Source organism: Saccopteryx leptura, chromosome 1, assembly GCF_036850995.1.
Source record: "Saccopteryx leptura isolate mSacLep1 chromosome 1, mSacLep1_pri_phased_curated, whole genome shotgun sequence".
Lineage (NCBI taxonomy): Eukaryota > Metazoa > Chordata > Mammalia > Chiroptera > Emballonuridae > Saccopteryx > Saccopteryx leptura.
This window is the reverse complement of record NC_089503.1, coordinates 221,918,071-221,936,316: the sequence shown is the minus strand read 5'-3', so window position 1 is coordinate 221,936,316 and position 18,246 is coordinate 221,918,071. Positions and strand designations below refer to the sequence as shown.

Here is an 18,246-nt window from a genome sequence, read left to right as displayed (position 1 = left end):
CATTGAGATAAAAACAATAAATACATAATTAAGTACTTGTGAGGCTTTGGGATATAGGAATGCTTATTCATGATTGCAACACTCATTAATTCATGTTATCCATGAAGCATTTATGCAACTAACAGTTATTTAATGCCTTCACTGTATTAGCCACTGTACTGGATATTGGGGGTAGAGTGCACAACAGTACCCTCCTCCCTCTTCCAAACCTACTCTATTCCACCCAGTTCTCAAGTTCCAAAGAAACAAATAACTCATCTTCCTGTTTTCCTTATTCCTCCCATCCCATATTATCAGCCTATCAAACCCACCTCCTAAATATGTATTATACTCATTTCCTTTTCTATACACAATACCTCATCCTAGATAGCATACGTAGTATCTCTTGCCAGGATGATGGCAATCACCTTCTTCCTGTCCTCCATCCTGCTTCCTACCTTGCCCACCTCTTCCTTGTTACGCTCCCATCTACTTCTAAACTCAGAATGAGTACAGTCTACCCTGTAAGGTTCTTTAGGTGAGCATTTTGGTCCTGGATATGGAGAGTTATATAAATATTAATAAGTTTTGATGTAATAATATCACACCAGTGATTTATCCCAAGGAAATTATTTTTGAAAAGGAATAACTTCACAAGATTTAAGAAATGTGAATATAGCCATATATTTAGTAACAGTGGGAATTTAGAAATTATTTAACAATGAAAGAATGCACAGGTAGTATTAGTACAATGGAATAGGAAACAATGATTACATAATAAGCATTATATCTCAGCATGAACATTGAAACATTTACAAAATAAAAAGTATAATTTTAAGATTAACAATCCTACAAAGAAATGATAATATAAAAAGTATATATGCATATACATTTTTGAACAAAATATAATCTTGACATATATGTGTTATTTTTACATATTTGACCTCCCCCAACCAATATATAATGTATAACTGAATAAAAATTCTGAACACAAAATAAATATAAAGAAGTCCAAAAGCTTCTGTAATTTTTCATGGTCATTTGTCTAATGATCCTTCTAAAATATCAATTATAATATGTTTCAAAAATATTTTGGAATCCCCTATATTGGTAAGGTGGGGCTTCTAACTTTTTCTTTATACACCTATGCATTGCTTAACTTGTTATAACTAATAAGTACTAATTTTGTAGTTAATTTTAAAACCCCAGGAGAAAAACAGATGAACTTCAATATTCTACTTGTTATCAATATGCAGTGCTAAACATTGAAGGGCTACAGTTTACGAAATGAAGCATGAAATATACTTCCAGACTCAAATTGATCATGTCTCCACAAATAAAATTGAAATTGGAATGATTATCTTCATAAATCAACTTCTAGAAATCTACAAACAAAGCATGTGGAGCCTCACAGACATAGATTATTTTTCTTCAGAGCTTAAACCACAGATAACTTTTACTCAACTCTTTCTATCACTTTCCAGGACATAAAAAAACTCAAGTCACTGCAAAATAGGGAGGCTGAGTACAAAGCAATGTAGCAATATGCACAATTGCACACTTTGAAAAACCTGCCAAGGGAAGCTCCCCAAAAGGAGGGAACTGATACATAAGTCCTGAAACCATGACTTCAGGTTATGCAGCCACAGGGCAGAGTTCTTCAATCAGCAGAGCTAATGGTTTATTAGACAAATGTCAAGATTTTTAAACACCTCTGAAACATTGTGGCTGTTTTTCCATTCTCCTTCTGTGTAGTAGTTTTACTTTAAAGATTGTTTCAGATTTGTGAGAGAGTTGAAAATGAGTGGGAAATGGAGAAATATAGCTGTAGAAAACATATCTGAGGTCTTTACAAGATCTAAAATTCTTTGACTCCAACACTAACCAGTGTATCCAAGGTACATATTGTGGGTATCTTTGGTTTACTTAGATGATAAGAGTGAGAAACCAAATGCATACTTAATCCCGGGGAAAATATATTTACCAAGATGATTTCTTATAGGTTTGCTGTAGTTCAAAAAAGGAGGGGAGAAAAGAGTTGATGATAATGAGGTAAAGCAGATGGAAAATAATAAGCTAGTGACAAAGAGGCCAAGAGTATGGGAACGACTGTTTCATATAACTTTTTGCTGTGCGTGTGTGTATGTGTGTGTGTGTGTGTGTGTATGTCCCCATCCCTCAGAAGTAGAAGCTGAATTAACCATACTCCTGTTACACCATTCTCGTTCATCTCTGCTCAGTCACTCTGATTGATTGATTCATTTTTATTTAAACTTTATTTTATTCCTTTTGTCCTCATAATAAACAATCATTCCGATTGACTTGATGTGTGTTTCTTTATTTGTATGCACTCCTATAAATCATGGACTTTTCTTTTGAGCTATGTATTTTTAAATTATATAAATGGCATTGTGCAATAAATCAGTGTTACTCAGAATGCTGGTTCACAAATTCTTTGTTATTGGTCTGCATTAAGGTAAGTGAAATAATGGAAAATAATCATGTCAAAACATTTTTCCTCAATTGTGTTTGCTTTGATTTTATTTAAATTATATAACATGTAAGTTTATGTCTTTGGAATCAATAATAAAAATTTGAGCTTATATTTTATATATCTTTTCTCCTTTAAATTTTATCTTTCTACTAATTAAATTTTATAATCTAATAGTGGGGTTTTTGGGGGGTTTTTTTTGGTTAGAAATTTAATAAAACTAGTCCTTTACCACAAATACTGCTGAGGTCTTTGTTGTACTTAATGTTTACACGCAGTACCATTCACAATCTAAGTGTTTTATAATTTTTCTTGATTTCCTTTAGAACCCAAGGGTTTTAAAGTGAGTATCATTTGGTTCTAAACTTGTAACTTTTAAAATTCTATTTTTTAAGACTTTTTTTAGACTATTAATTTTTTTTAGATTAATTTATTTGTTTTAGAGAGAGGAGAAGGAGGGAGAAAGAGAGAGAAGGGGGAAGAGCAGGAAGCATTAACTCCCACATGTGCCTTGACCAGGCAGGCCTAGGGTTTTGAACTGGACATCCCAGCATTCCAGATTGATGCTTTACCACTGTGCCACCACAGGTCAGGTCAAAACTCTATTTTTAATTAATATATAAATGTATTGCATTACAGTCAGAAAACATAAACTTGATTGTATTAATTCCTGAGAGAGACATTTCACAAGTTATTTGAAAACAGAAATTTTTAGAGAATTAACTGATCTCATAAAAGTGTATATAATTATAATTACTCTCCAAGTACTCAATAAGAAGACTCAATATTTTTTCCTTTAAGAAGAAAAACAAACAAACTAAAGATAGATGCTTTTTGGCCTTGTAAACATGAGCTTTGGCCCAAACGGTCCTGTAGCCACGGTTCATTATGATCATTAAAAATCAGTTTTTCCCATTGGCCTGCAGAAATATCCTCCGTGTCAGGTTTAAAAGCCTTTCAGGAAGGCTGGCTGGCACAATTTCAAGCTCTTTCTCATCTCAGTTTCATTGGGAAATGTTTGAAGTTACAGATAAATTCAGGATGATGGTATTTCGTCAGGTCTACAATTAGGTCAAAAATGTGTTTCCCAAATGAAAATCCTGAATCTTTGTCCTTCACTCCCATTTCCTAGGCCCTCACCCGGGTTTTGTCTACTGGTAGCTTCAAAAACACAAGTAACCTGAGGTAGAAGGCAGTGCCCCTTAGATACAGTTCAATATTGACTCTCCCTAAATAAACAGAGTAGGCAGGTTCTACTCTGAGATGAAAGTGACCTGTTTTAAATCCTCAGGAGCAAATTGTTAAAGTGTGACTTTGAAAAATACGTAACATTTAAGAGACCTTGGACTGGACACATTTTCCTTCCTAGTTTGCTCTCTTTACATCACAAAGCTGTGGCATAAGTCAAATGACAGAACATATGAAATTGCTCTGGCCTGACCTGTGGTGGCACAGTGGATAAAGCGTCGACCTGGAAATGCTGAGGTCGCCGGTTCGAAACCCTGGGCTTGCCTGGTCAAGGCACATATGGGAGTTGATGCTTCCAGCTCCTCCCCCCCCTTCTCTCTCTCTCTGTCTCTCCTCTCTTTCTTTCCCTCTCCTCTCTAAAATGAATAAATAAATAAATAATTAAAAAAAAAGAAATTGCTCCAGACAAAAGAAACCAAACCAAAGTCGAATTGGGTTTTGCTGTTAAGATTGGAATTTCTGTATGAAATTTTAATCCAATGTTGATTAAGTTTGGAAATATAATTTTAGAATGTTAAGATTTTTGTGTGTGTTTATTCTTAAATAATCTTTTTATTTTTGAATATTTTTATTTACAGAAAAAAATTTATAGATACTATAGTTTCTTTATCACCTGGTTTCCTCCAATGTCAGCATCTTATATTACCATGGTTCATTTGTCAAAGTTAAGACATCAACTCTAATAGTTACTATTTTCTAACTTGCACACTTTATTCAGTACAGATGTTCCTGTACTTCCCTGGGGTATATAGCTTATGGTAGAACAAGTATCTCATTCAAAAGTGTGCTGGAGGTTTTGGTTTTCTTATGTTTTGTCTGTATTTTTAAGTTATATTTAGACAATGGCAAATATTTAAATGACTGGTTACACTTCCTTCCATGTGTAAGTTTTCATGGGTAGATACCATTCAAAACTAAAACAAATTGTCTGACCTGTGGTGGCGCAGTGGATAAAGCATCGACCTGGAATGCTGAGGTCGCTGATTCGAAACCCTGGGCCTGCCTGGTCAAGGCATATATGGGAGTTGATGCTTCCTGCTCCTCTCTGCTTCTCTCTCTCTCCTCTCTCTAAAATGAATAAAGTCTTAAAAAAATTAAAATAATTCAGCTGATATATTTAAAATATACTTAATTGCCTGACCAGGCGCTGGTGTGATGGATAGAGCCTCAGACTGGGACACAGAGGACCCGGGTTTGAAATCCCAAAGTCACCAGTTTGAGCACGGTGTGGCTGGCTTGAGCGTGGCATCATAGACATGACCCCATGGTCACTGGTTTGAGCCCAAAGGTTGCAGGCTTGAGCAAGAATTCACTTCCTCTGCTATAGGCCCCCAAACTCCCCATCCCACCTCCCCTCAAGGCACATATGAGAAAGCAATCAATGAACAACTAAGGAGCTGCAATGAAGAGTTGATGCTTCTCATCTCTCTCCCTTCCTGTCTGTCTGTCCCTATCTGACTTTCTCTGAAACAAACAAACAAACAAACAAAAAAACAACTAAGTTTACAGCTTTGGAGTTTCTATTCTTTTTATACACATTATACATCATACAAATGAAAACTACTCCAGTACTGCCAGATGTGATAGTGTAATAAATGTGGGGACCCCTGTATCTAAATATTTACAATTTGTGGAACATTATATCAATTTCTTTTTTTTTTTTTTTTTTCTGAAGCTGGAAACGGGGAGAGACAGTCAGACAGACTCCCACATGCGCCCGACCGGGATCCACCCAGCACGCCCACCAGGGGCGACGCTCTGCCCACCAGGGGGCGATGCTCTGCCCCTCCAGGGCGTCACTCTGCCGCGACCAGAGCCACTCCAGCGCCTGGGGCAGAGGCCAAGGAGCCATCCCCAGTGCCCGGGGCCATCTTTGCTCCAATGGAGCCTTGGCTGCGGGAGGGGAAGAGAGAGACAGAGAGGAAGGAGGGGGTGGGGGGGTGGAGAAGCAAATGGGCGCTTCTCCTATGTGCCCTGGCCAGGAATCAAACCCGGGTCCCCCGCACACCAGGCCGACGCTTTACCGCTGAGCCAACCGGCCAGGGCTCATTATATCAATTTCAAAAGGATAAATAAGTGAAACAGCTTTGTAATTAGAGCGTAGGAAAATAAGATATAGTTCTCTCTGAGATAAATGAACAGATTGTGATTTAAGAAACTGGAAATTGCTCAAATTATTCTTTCCATTTTTTTTTTCATTTATATTGTCACGTGCTTTAAAAAAAATTATACCCCTGGCATTATTTGTTGCCCATTCATCTGCATGGCTTTCTATCTAAACAAAACCCACTTTTCCATACCTGATAGGCTTGCTCACGGGGCAGAGAGGCCGTCTGACGCTCAGGGCGGTGCCCGGCCAAGAGCGTGCCCCCCCCCCCCCAAGTGCCTGGTTCAGGAATTTTGGCACTGGAGAGCTAACGTGGCAACTTTCTATTTTGGGGCATTGGGACATTCTAGGAACAATAAAAGCTACCATTCCTGGGGCTCATAACATATCTCCCACATGTAATACCTTGCAACAACCCTGCAAAATAAATATTGTCACACTTATTAGTACTTGCTTGCCTGGCATTGGACTAGTGTGTTGTGACTTTATGAAACTTAGTGTGGGGGAGACAGGAAAGAAACAAAATATTGTCTGGCAGTGATAACATACTCTGAAGTAAAACAAAACCAGGTTAATGAAATAGCATTATTTAATTATGAGTGGTCAAGGAGGGCTTCTTGGAGGAGGTGCCATCTGAACAGAGCCCTGGATGAAGTATGGGAATGATGTGCTGATACTGGAGGGAACCATGAAACAGCAAAGATGATGCCTTCAGGCAGTAACCTTGGTAAAGCCCTATTTTGCACTAGAGAGGTGGCTTTCAGTCAGAATGTTTTCTGTTAACTTAATTGCAATCAGATTCTGTCCAACAAAATCACCTGAAGTCCACCAGGTTATTCTCTGGGGATTTCTTCCATATATTTGTTCGCCTCCCAAGTAAGGCACCTCCCATGGTCAGAGGAAAACACTCGAGCAAGCACAGCCTAGAATTCCTACCCACACCTGACATTTCGCCAGTTCAGCCTCTGCTGAGGGTGACCCAGCTTTCCATGAAATCATTGTCCTCCTGAACATGGATGGGGCTCTAGGGCTCCCGCTGAGCACAGCAGCTGCCTATAGAAATCCAAGAAAACCACATCGAGAGTGAGCTTGATCAGAAAGAGAACCTTTCACACAGCTAGTAGAGAAAGAGGGCTCTGCCTTCGACCTGGGCGTTCATCCATTTGTAGCAGAATTTACATGCCTCCAGAGCCTGAGGAGGCAGGAAGTCGCTTCACAACAGTGGAACTCACTTCTGTTTTTTTCACTCAATTGAGGGCACAACACCTTGGGGACCAATAAAGTATGTTAACTCTCAAGTTTATGATCTAGTGGAGGAGATGGACAAGACTCTTACAATGCTAAATGCCACTAATGGTGCACAATCTAAAAAAGTATGGAACTGGCCTGACCTGTGGTGGCGCAGTGGATAAAACGTTGACCTGGAAATGCTGAGGTCGCTGGTTCGAAACCCTGGGCTTGCCTGGTCAAGGCACATATGGGAGTTGATGCTTCCAGTTCCTCCCCCCTTCTCTCTCTCTCTGTCTCTCTCTCTCCCTCTCTCTGTCCTCTCTAAAAATGAATAAATAAATAAAAAATTTTAAAAATTCTGAAAGAACTTAAAAAAAATAAAAAAATAAAAATAAAAAAGTATGGAATAACAAGAGATTGTTTTTATTTGGAGAGATGAAGTCAGATACTATGTGAGGTGTTTAGCAAAGTGCCCAGCAAATAGAAACACTTAGTAAATAATAGCTATGACTATGATCAGAATTGGCTTTATACAGGAAGCAGAAATAGAGGCAAGATAAGATTGCAGACATGTTACAAGATGCCCAGTGAAATATGCATTTCAGATAAACAACAACAAAAAAAGTTTTAGTATAAATATGTCCCAAGCCCTGGCCGGTTGGCTCGGTGGTAGAGTGTCAGCCTGGCGTGCAGAAGTCCCGAGTTCGATTCCTGGCCAGGGCACACAGGAGAAGCACCCATCTGCTTCTCCACCCCTCCCCCTCTCCTTCCTCTCTGTCTCTCTCTTCCCCTCCCGCAGCCAAGGCTCCATTGGAGCAAGGATGGCCCGGGCGCTGGGGATGGCTCCTTGGCCTCTGCCCCAGGCGCTAGAGTGGCTCTGGTCACAAAAGAGCGACGCCCCGGAGGGGCAGAGCATCGCCCCCTGGTGGGCGTGCCGGGTGGATCCTGGTCGGGCGCATGCGGGAGTCTGTCTGACTGTCTCTCCCAGTTTCCAGCTTCAGAAAAATACACACACACACACACACACACACACACACACACACACACACAAATATGTCCCAAATATTGCATGGGACATACTTATATTAAAATGTATTTGTTGTTTATCTGAAATTCAAATTTAAATAGCATCCTGGCTTTTTATTTGCTAAATCTGGCAGTTTGCAGGGAAAATTTTGAGATGGAGATGGAGAGCAGGGAAAGTAAATTAGCATGTCCAAAGGCACAGGAACAGGAAAGACTGTGGTGTTTTTCATGGCACTAGATGTTTTTCAGTAATTGCTAGCATTTACAGAGTGCTGCGCTTAGCATGTGGCAGTCACTGCTCTCAGGGCTTTGTAAGGATACATTCATTTATTCCTTATGAAAACACATGTGGCGGGTTACCATTATCCCCATTTTAAAAGTGAGGAATCTGAGACATAAAGAGGTCACGTGTCTGGAACCGAGAAATGTAGCTGGGATTATGAACCTGGGATGTTTGGAGTCAGGGGCTTTTTCTTAACAATTTTCGATAGAGGAAAATTATCTGTTCAAAGTCAGCTTTTGGAAGACTTTTAGTCATTTTCTAAAAGCCAGATCATCCAACTGTAACGCCTACATAAAGTGAAATATCCTTTGTTGAATCTCTGCTTCACACAGTGGGCTACCACTAACCTGCCTTAGCCACCCTCCATATCCCTGCAAGTTCTCAAGTCTGGGTACATCCTCATCTGTTCCCCTTTGGATTTCCAAAGTCACCTTGTTCCTGGAATGTGGGATCCACCCCTATTTGTTGCTATCTTTGCAACAGCTTGTTGGAAGCAAACAAGCCCAGGAAATTGAGCAAGAACTTCTGGGATACCAACCTTGGAGAAGGAGCAAGGCATGGAGAGTGCGTGTTGACGGGCTAAACAGGACAAAGGTAATGATTAACCAAATCGTCTGCGGGTTTAAATGAGATGGGCGCCAGGAGGGGTGGAGGCAATCCTTCTTTCCTGTGGCTGGAGTGCCCCTCCTGAGCCAGGCCCACCCTCAGAGAAGATGTGTACCATGAAGATCTTCTGCTTGGTCCTGGGCCTGGCAGGCACAGTTTGGGTATGGTTTCCTTTACTTTCTCTTCTTGCTTTCTCTCCCTTGTTTATTTCACAAAGCGCCTGCAGGTCTGAGTCAGCTTCATGTATGTCCTCACACACTGGTAGCTTAGAAAGCGAGTTTCTAGGAGCGAGTTTCAAGAGTACAGGGCCCTATGACTCTAAAAGGGAGCATTAGGTGGAACAAACTGTATAAATTCACACGGGCAACTTTAACATCTGTAACTCAGCTTTACAAGATTTTTTTTTTTTTAAGAAAAGGGGAGGTATCTTTGCCATTTTTGTTGCTATAAAGCCTTGAGATAATTAATGCTCATTAACAGAACAAAACATTCACACAAATTTTTTAAATGTAATTATTTTCTTGCTATTTGTCCAGAATAAGTGAAACTGTGGCTTAATATAGTTTTTCTGAAAGAGTTTTTTTTAAGACAAACACAAAGCAAATTAGTTGTCTTTGCAAAGATATTACATAGCAAAGTCATTAGAGATTAATTAATAAGGCAATATGCTTTTGGAAACAAATTTATTCTTTTAAGATAATTACTAAATATTGCAATAACTTCTAAAGTCTGACTCTAGAAACCTATAGAAAATAAGAGAAACTTTATTCAACAAAGCTTTTGAAACACTTCAATCTTATAAAAACATGATAAATATGTTTTCAAAACTAAGTTATATCCAGGCTGTGAATTATTTTAATTTATTGCTTTCACTTCACAACACTTAATACCAGAGCAGAGAAAACTGAAGAGGGTTTCTAAATTAATTGTCTCTCTTATAGTAAAATAATAAATAAACATTTTCATGGGAAATAAAACTAACATCATTTGCTAGGATGATATTTTGGATAATGCATAACTTTTAGTTATTTCTTTCTATTATTGGTATAAATATTTAATTTGGCCTGTTTTTATTATTGAGACATTTTATTATGAAGTATTTTTTGAATTTATAATTTTATATTTATACAAAAAATTGTACTTATTACTTTAAATAATAACATTTTAACAAAATATTTCTTGATTGTTTTAGTATTACCATTGGCCTATTTTTTTAAAGGAGATGACAAATGTTAACTAATTATAAGAAGTAAGTATTTTAGATTAAAATATACTAAAATTCTCATAAATTGGTAGTACAAAGTAAAAATCGCTAAAACCTAAATCCTGCATTGATTTGGTAGGATATAAAGTTTTATTGGAAGAATATTTTTAATATCTTATTTCACCTCATAAATCACAATGGAAGAATTTTAAAACTTACATTTCTAATTATAAAGTGTTCAAAAAAAGTTGCCAGTCAGGACCATTATTTTTGCTTTCATTCTGTGTTTCCTTATGCAAACACGAACTATTACATGAGTGAGCAGCCTCAAAAGCATTTCTGAGTCTAAACTGGCCACATGTGTGTTCTAGGTCTATACCTGCTTAAATGATAAATTCATAACGTCATGGTGGAAACTTAAAGCAGAGATAGACATTAACCTCATATAAAATAGGCTTTTTCCTGCTGACACAGGAATTTTAAGAGAAAGAACTCTTTAAATTTTCTAGTTATATACCTCCAGACATTAATAAAAAATTAAAAGGTAAATTTTAACTTATTCTGTTGGTTCAAATAATTTTCCTTTTATAATGGAATCTTTAAAAGGCTTACCACTTATTAAACGCTTTAGTGTCAAACGCAGTTAAGAAATTTGTACACTCTATCTCTTTTCATTCCCACAACTTCATAAAATGGGTAATAGGATTTTCAATCAGAAGATGAAAGTCCTGACGCTTGTGGAGGCCCTAAGGCTGATGCTCCTCCTCTTTTTTGGATTTGACGGGGATGCCACTCTTTTCCTGATCTGCTTACTGTTCTTTTCTTTTATGTGTGCGAATGGATCCTTAAAGACTGCAGAGACCGAACAAGGTGAATTTTTAGCTGAAGGAGGAGGTGTACGTGGCCCCAGAGTGGTGGAAAAACAGCACTCTTCCTGCAGAGAGACAGACTGGCCCTTCTGTTCTGATGATGACTGGGTGAGCTTGGGTGTGGGACACGGGGCAGTGCTTCTTTGTGGCGTGAGAAATGTACACAGGCTGACCCATTAGGTCACAGGAAACTTTTCTAATGGAAATAATCTAATAGCTTCTTACATGTCAAATGAAAGAAGGACCATGAAAAGGAACCTAGTTCTGAGAGCACTATTTAAATTGCCTTCCATACTCTGGTCATTAGTGGGTTGAAGAGATTGGATTTTAATTGCATGTTCAGATAGATACTAGGAATCAGAATATTATGGCTTCAAGATTTCATGGGGCCTAATTTGTGATTGAGGGGGCCCTCATTCCAGTTTCTCAATGATCTCTGACTAGTCTTCTTAAACTACTTTTAAATCAATAGGTGACCTGAAGAGATTGGAAATGGGAACAATAGGAGCTGCCTGGAAACTTTCAAACTGATACTGAACCCAAGAGATAGACCCTTAATGCAATTTTCTTCCTCTTCACTTTCAGTACCAAAAATGTCCTTCTGGCTGCAGGATGAAAGGCTTGGTTGATGAAGTCAATCAAGATTTTACAAACAGAATAAATAAGCTCAGAAATTCAATATTTGATTATCAGAGGAACAATAAGGACTCTAATTCATTGACCAGGAATATAATGGAACTTGTGAGAGGGGATTTTGCCAACGGGAACCGTAAGTATTACATATTTAGTGTTTTGACTTTATAGCACACAACAAAACAACATGAAAAATCCTAAATATAATGTCTTCTTAGAGCAACTCAGATTTTACTCCAAAGTACTTTGTGTAGAAACACATACCCTGAAGGTATACCTGAACTTTAAAGGAGAGGCTAGCAATTTTGTTATTATTATAAAGTAAAAAAGGTCAGCTCTGAGTTGTTGAAGACCATAATGTAAGTCAGAATTTTGGACTGAAGGCTAGAATCCAAGTATTTTCTTTTCAAGGATATATACTGAAAATCAGATGGCCCCAACCTTTTGAGAAGATATTTTTGTTTCTGTCTTACAGAGGAGGACACTGAGAGATCAGGGACTTAGCTAAAGACACAAAGCTGCCATATGATGGGGTTGGGAGTTCAACCCGCAGACTCCCTGAAGCTGATTATGCAGTTTTGTTTTGATTTTTAATTTAAAATGTATAGCCATGTTAAAGCTTTCTCACAGGATGAGGGCTAAGTCTCGGTAAGACCAGGAAACGCTGGGTTTGTACCTGGCATGGGTAGCAAGTTTAGTAAGCCCCAGTACCTGAAGTCTCTCTTGACCCTTTATATCTTCAGGAGATGTTTGATTAAAGTCAGTGGTGCAGCAGTAATTAGCAAGTGAGTGATTCTGTTGACCTTAATACAAACAATCAAACAAACAAACAAAAAAGCTTAGGAACAATATCAAACTTATAGTTAGGAAAAAACCTCAGCGAGAAAATCCAGGAACACATTTCCCAAGATACCATGTCTGACTATCAAGAAAAAAATTTGCAAGGCGTACCAAAAGGCAAAAAGCACACACTGAAGAGGCCGAGCAAGCATCAGAACCAGGCATGGCAAGGATATTGTAATTATCAGACTGGGAATTTAAAGCAACTACGACTAATACACTAAGGATTCTAATAAATAAAGTAGACCGCATGCCCATGCAAGAGCATGGGCAATGTAAGCAGAGAAGTGGAAATCCTAAAAAAGGACTAATAAATGCTAGAGATTAAAAACACAATGTGACAGAGCCCTGGCCAGATAGCTTGGTTGGTTAGAGCATCGGCCCAAAGTGCAGAGGTTGCCAGTTCAATCCCCAGTCAGGGCACATACAGGAACAGATCAATGTCCATCCCAATCTTTCCTTTCTCTCCCTTTCTCTCTCTGAAATCAATAAAATAAACATTTAAAACATAATATAAAATAAATTAAAAAACAATATAACCAGAAGTGAAGAATGCCTGTGATAAGCTCATTAGTAGACTGGACATGGCTGAGGAAAGAATCTCTGAGTTAGTGGACAGAGCAATAAAATCCTCAAATTCTGTACATTCATCCTCAGACATTGGTCCAAATCCATAGAAGGTAAAACACCAAGAGCGAACCCTAAACTATAGACTTTGGGTGATTATGATGCATCAATTTTCTTGGAAACCTAAAACTGCTCTAAAAAATGAATGGTTGATAAACACACACACACACACACACACACACACACACACACACACACCAGAAATAAAAATAGGAAATTATGTGAGACAAACAAACAACATCAACAAGAATCCAGGAGCACTGTTCAAGTCCCATGAGTGAAGATAGGATGAAATAATTGGAATGTGATCAAATCAATTATTTTCTTTCACCTTTAAAATTCCAAAGAGATTTATTTTTCCTCTGCAATTATTTGGATTGCTGATTGCTGGTAAAGCACCTTAACTGACATTTATGGATGACCAGAGGACATAACATTGTCTAAAACATCAAATGCCTAGTAGATTTGCCACTCACAAATTAAGTAACCAGACAACAAACTATTATCAAAATAAAATGCGGAACATTTTCAAGTGAATTTCCTTCTTTTGCTGGATATTCCAAGCAAACCACTCAGCATCTGCTTCAATGTCCATTTTCTATTTCAGATAATGATAATACATTCAGCCAGGTGTCGGAAGATCTAAGAAGCAGACTTGAGGTCTTGAATCGCAAAGTCATAGAACAAGTACAACATATCCAACTTCTGCAGAAAAATGTCAAGGCTCAGCTGATAGATATGAAGCGACTGGAGGTAAGGAAGTGTGTGGCTCTGCCACAAGATTTTCTTAGTTTTGAATAGCAAAAAAAAGAAGGCAATAGTCATTCACCAAATGCTCATGATATGTATAGCAAAGTGTTATATATCCCTTATCTACTTATAAAGTAGGTAGTATTCCCCCACTCTATAGGTGGAAAAAAAACCCCAGTGATATTAAGTTTTCCAGGGCACATAGATAGTACATTTCAGTCTCTGCTTGTCTTATTGAAATTCATGATACTGCCAAGCCTCTGAATGCTCAACTTCACTGAAGATCACTTCACCGGTGTTTCCTTTCAGAGGGAATAAATAGCACTTGCTCTTGATCTGTTCTAAAGCGAATTGAAATAGTTCCCATTGCTTTTCCCAGCTAGCCTTGCAATGCCCAGCATCTCTTGCACTGAGGACACTATGTAAGTGGAAAATAAAGTGGTTGATAGGTCTTAAGTCAAAGATATGAAGACAGTTCCCAAGAAATAAATGAACTGCTAAGAACTCAATAGACATCTTTTACTTTATTATTTATATCTACCTTGTGTCTTTATCTTTCTCCCCCTCTCTAGGTGGACATTGACATTAAGATCCGGTCTTGCCGAGGGTCATGCAATAGAGCTGTAGCACGTGAGATAGATCTACAGGACTATGAAGACCAACAGAAGCAACTTGAACAGCTCATTGACAGAGGCTTACTTCCTCCTAAATATAGGCAACACTTACCACTGTTAAAAATCAGCCCAGCTACAGACTTTGTTCCCAGAGAGTTCAAGAGTCAGCTTCAGACAGCCGCTCCCGAGTGGAAGGCGCTGATGGAAATGCCGCAGATGAAAATGGTGTTAGAGAAGTCTGGAACAGATGGGAATCCCCGTGGGGACTCTGTGTCTCAGGGGACAGGAGCAGCACCTGAAAACCCCAGGAACCCTGCACCTGGTAGTACCGGAAGTTGGAAACCTGGGAGCTCTGGACCTGGTGGTGCTGGCACTCGGGACTCTGGAAGTTCTGGACCTAGTGGTTCTGGCACTTGGAACCATGGAAGTTTTGGGCCTGGAAGTTTTAGGCCAGAGAGCTCAGGGCATGGGAACACCAGGCCTACCAACCCAGACTGGGGCATATTTGACGAGGATTCAGAAAGTACAAGTCGAGGGTCAAAGAAAGAGTACCACCACACAGGTAAACTGGTCACTTCTGAAAGAGGTAAAGAGCTTCTGATTAGTAATGAGAAGGTCGCCTCTGGTGGCCCAGCCTCCAGTCGTCACTCATGCTCTAAAACCATCACTAAGACTGTTGTAGGTGCGGACGGTCGCAGAGAGGTGACCAAAGAAGTGGTCAAGTCTGAAGACGGTTCTGACTGTGGGGACATGGCTGATTTAGACTCACACCACGTGTTGTCTGGCAGGGGTAGCCTAGACGATTTCCGTCTTAGGCACCCCGAGGAAGCTGCTTTCTTTGACTCAACTGACTCACTCTCAAGTTTCTTGTCATCTAGGTTCAAAGAGTTTGAGGGTAAGACCCACACTGTGGGCTCTGAATCTGACACTTTCACAGACTTAGGGGAGGCCAGCACTCACCACGTCAAAGGAACTTCTCTTGATGTCAGAGGAGCCCGTACCACCAAGAAAGTCCATGCTAAAACCCGCACTGTCCGAGGTATCCGCACTTCTCGTTTGGGGAAGCCTTCCCTGACCCTCTAGACTAACTTAATTACCCTTACAATGTACTCCCATAGCGCCTTGCACTTCTTTCCTAGCCCTCTCTCACGCTTTATTCAAAGTACATTTTTTTTGTATGTTTGGTTTTCATGCGAGACTGTAAGTTCCGCAGGGACTTTGTCTATCACGTTTATTTCTGTATTCCCAAATGCTTACCAGTACAGAGGGTCACCACTCAATAAATACATGTTCAATGAACGAATCCCTCTGAAACTCGATTTTGAGTTTGTTTTTAACCACATTCTTTTACCATTCAAAAGATGCGTTGTTGGACTTATCACTCAAATGATTGCTTGTATTTTTAGAGTGGCTATCAGCTGATATTGAGATCAGGTTAAAAACAAGTTATATTAGTGTTATGTGATGCTTAGATATTTTTGCTGGTTACTTGCTATTAATCAGTATAGGCAAGTAAGATTCCAAGTCCATTGAGGGAATCCCTTGCAATTTGTAAGAATAACTGCCACATATTTGCTTATAATTTATTCCAGCGTAAGTGCATCTTTTTTTCAATGGAGGGAGGGAAGGAAGAAGAGAAGGAAGGAGGGAAGGAAGGAAGGAAGGAAGGAAGGAAGGAAGGAAGGAAGGAAGGAAGGAAGGAAGGAAGGAAATTAAGGAAGAAAGGAAGGAAGGAAAGGAAGAAAAGGAAGAAAAGAAAAGGAAAGGAAAGGAAAGGAAAAGAAAGGAAAGGAAAGGAAAGAAGGAAAGAAGGAAAGAAGGAAGGAAGGAAAGGGAAGGAAAGGGAAGGGAAGGGAAGGAAAGGAAAGGAAAGGAAAGGAAAGGAAAGGAAAGGAAAGGAAAGGAAAGGAAAGGAAAGGAAGAGGAGAAAGAGAAAGGAAGCCAGTATCTGCCTTTTTTAAAAATCAGGGCCATTCCTATCTTTGTAAAAGTAAATAAGAGTAACTTCTTCCAACCAGCTTAATTTTTTTTTTAGACTGTGATGATGTCCTCCAAACACATCCTTCAGGTGCCCAAAGTGGCCTTTTCAATATCAAGCTACCGGGATCCAGTAAGATTTTTTCAGTTTATTGCGATCAAGAGACTGGTTTGGGAGGATGGCTTTTGATCCAGCAAAGAATGGATGGATCACTGAATTTTAACCGGACGTGGCAAGACTACAAAAGAGGTTTCGGCAGCCTGAATGACAAGGGGGAAGGAGAATTCTGGCTAGGCAATGAATACCTCCATTTACTAACCCTGAGGGGCTCTGTCCTTCGGGTGGAATTAGAGGACTGGGCTGGGAAACTGGTGTATGCAGAATATGACTTGAGAGTAGGTTCTGAGGCAGAAGGTTATGCCCTGCAGGTATCGTCCTATGAGGGCACGGCGGGTGATGCTCTGGTTGAGGGTTCTGTGGAGGAGGGCACAGAGTACACTTCCCACGCTGGTATGCCATTCAGCACCTTTGACAGGGATGCAGACCGGTGGGAAGAGAACTGCGCGGAAGTGTACGGAGGGGGCTGGTGGTACAACAACTGCCAGGCTGCCAATCTCAATGGCATCTATTACCCTGGAGGCTTCTATGACCCCAGGAACAACAGTCCTTACGAGATTGAGAACGGAGTGGTCTGGGTCCCCTTCAGAGGAGCGGATTATTCCCTCAGGGCTGTCCGCATGAAAATCAGGCCCCTCGTGACCCATTAAACTAAAAGAGTGACAATGAGAGCATTTGGTTTTGTTTAGCGAAGTGAGAAAAAAATAAAGAAGATGAAGGAGTCAAGATTCTTTACAAACTAAAAGATTCCTAGGTGCTATTTTATTATTCTTTGTACTGTAGCCAAATGTACTGAGACATATTAGTGCTTAAAAAAATAAAGTGATGTGATCTTTAAATATCTTTTAAAAAGCTCTGTGAGTTTTGAAATTTCTATAAAGGTACACCAAGGGACATTCAGCACATCAGAAAGATGGTGCCTGATAAAATCTCCTCACTGCAACCTCTAATCTAAGGGTGTCGTTTGGAGAATTTCTCCTGTTTCCACACCATTCATAGGGCTATTGGAGAGAAAAAGATTACATACTTCCTCCATGCCATTTGAATGAGTTTAAACAAATATTTTAAGTTGCAAAGCACTAAATTTAATAATGATTAGATTTTGTAGAGGAATTTACAAAGGTCTTCATCTCTTCTTAGCAAGCAAATCCAGGAAGGCAAGAGAAGCACTTTCCTAATAGAAATAGAAATCTATTCTTTAAGCCTTCCAATGAAGATCATAATGCACATTTTTTTTCTCCAGAGTCTAAGCAATTATTTTTTTAGAAAATACCTGGAAAAATTTATTTAAATTAAAAAAATATTTACAAGTATTCCAAACACAGATGGCATTTACACATTGAAAAACAACTTCCACAGCATTCATTTCACTTTATTTTCCCACAAATCATAAAATATAGTCTGGGATATATTAGCTGCTATTAAAGTAAAACATTTGTTTGAAGGCAATTCACTAAAATGCTTTCCCTCCCAGGAGCCTACCCATGCTTTTCCCTTCTTCCTCTTCTTCCCCCACAGGCATGCATCCCCTAAACTTTAAAGATCCCCAGGACACTTTCAGCCAGGGGAGCAATGGGCAGTGGCAGGCCATCCAGGGCTAACCCGCCAACCTGTCTCCAAAGACCCTTTCTCTCTGACTTCTCG

The 18,246-nt window shown here is 39.4% G+C and overlaps 1 protein-coding gene across 1 annotated transcript; it reads left to right on the top strand.

The window, feature by feature from the left end:
- The first annotated feature begins 8,978 nt into the window (after window positions 1-8,978).
- FGA (fibrinogen alpha chain) lies at window positions 8,979-17,441 on the top strand. Its single transcript, XM_066386824.1, has 6 exons — window positions 8,979-9,131; window positions 11,026-11,151; window positions 11,629-11,812; window positions 13,751-13,896; window positions 14,466-15,546; window positions 16,543-17,441. The coding sequence occupies exons 1-6, from the start codon at window positions 8,991-8,993 to the stop codon at window positions 17,250-17,252; spliced, it is 2,388 nt and encodes a 795-aa protein (XP_066242921.1). The 5' UTR covers window positions 8,979-8,990; the 3' UTR covers window positions 17,253-17,441.
- The last annotated feature ends 805 nt before the right edge of the window (window positions 17,442-18,246 follow it).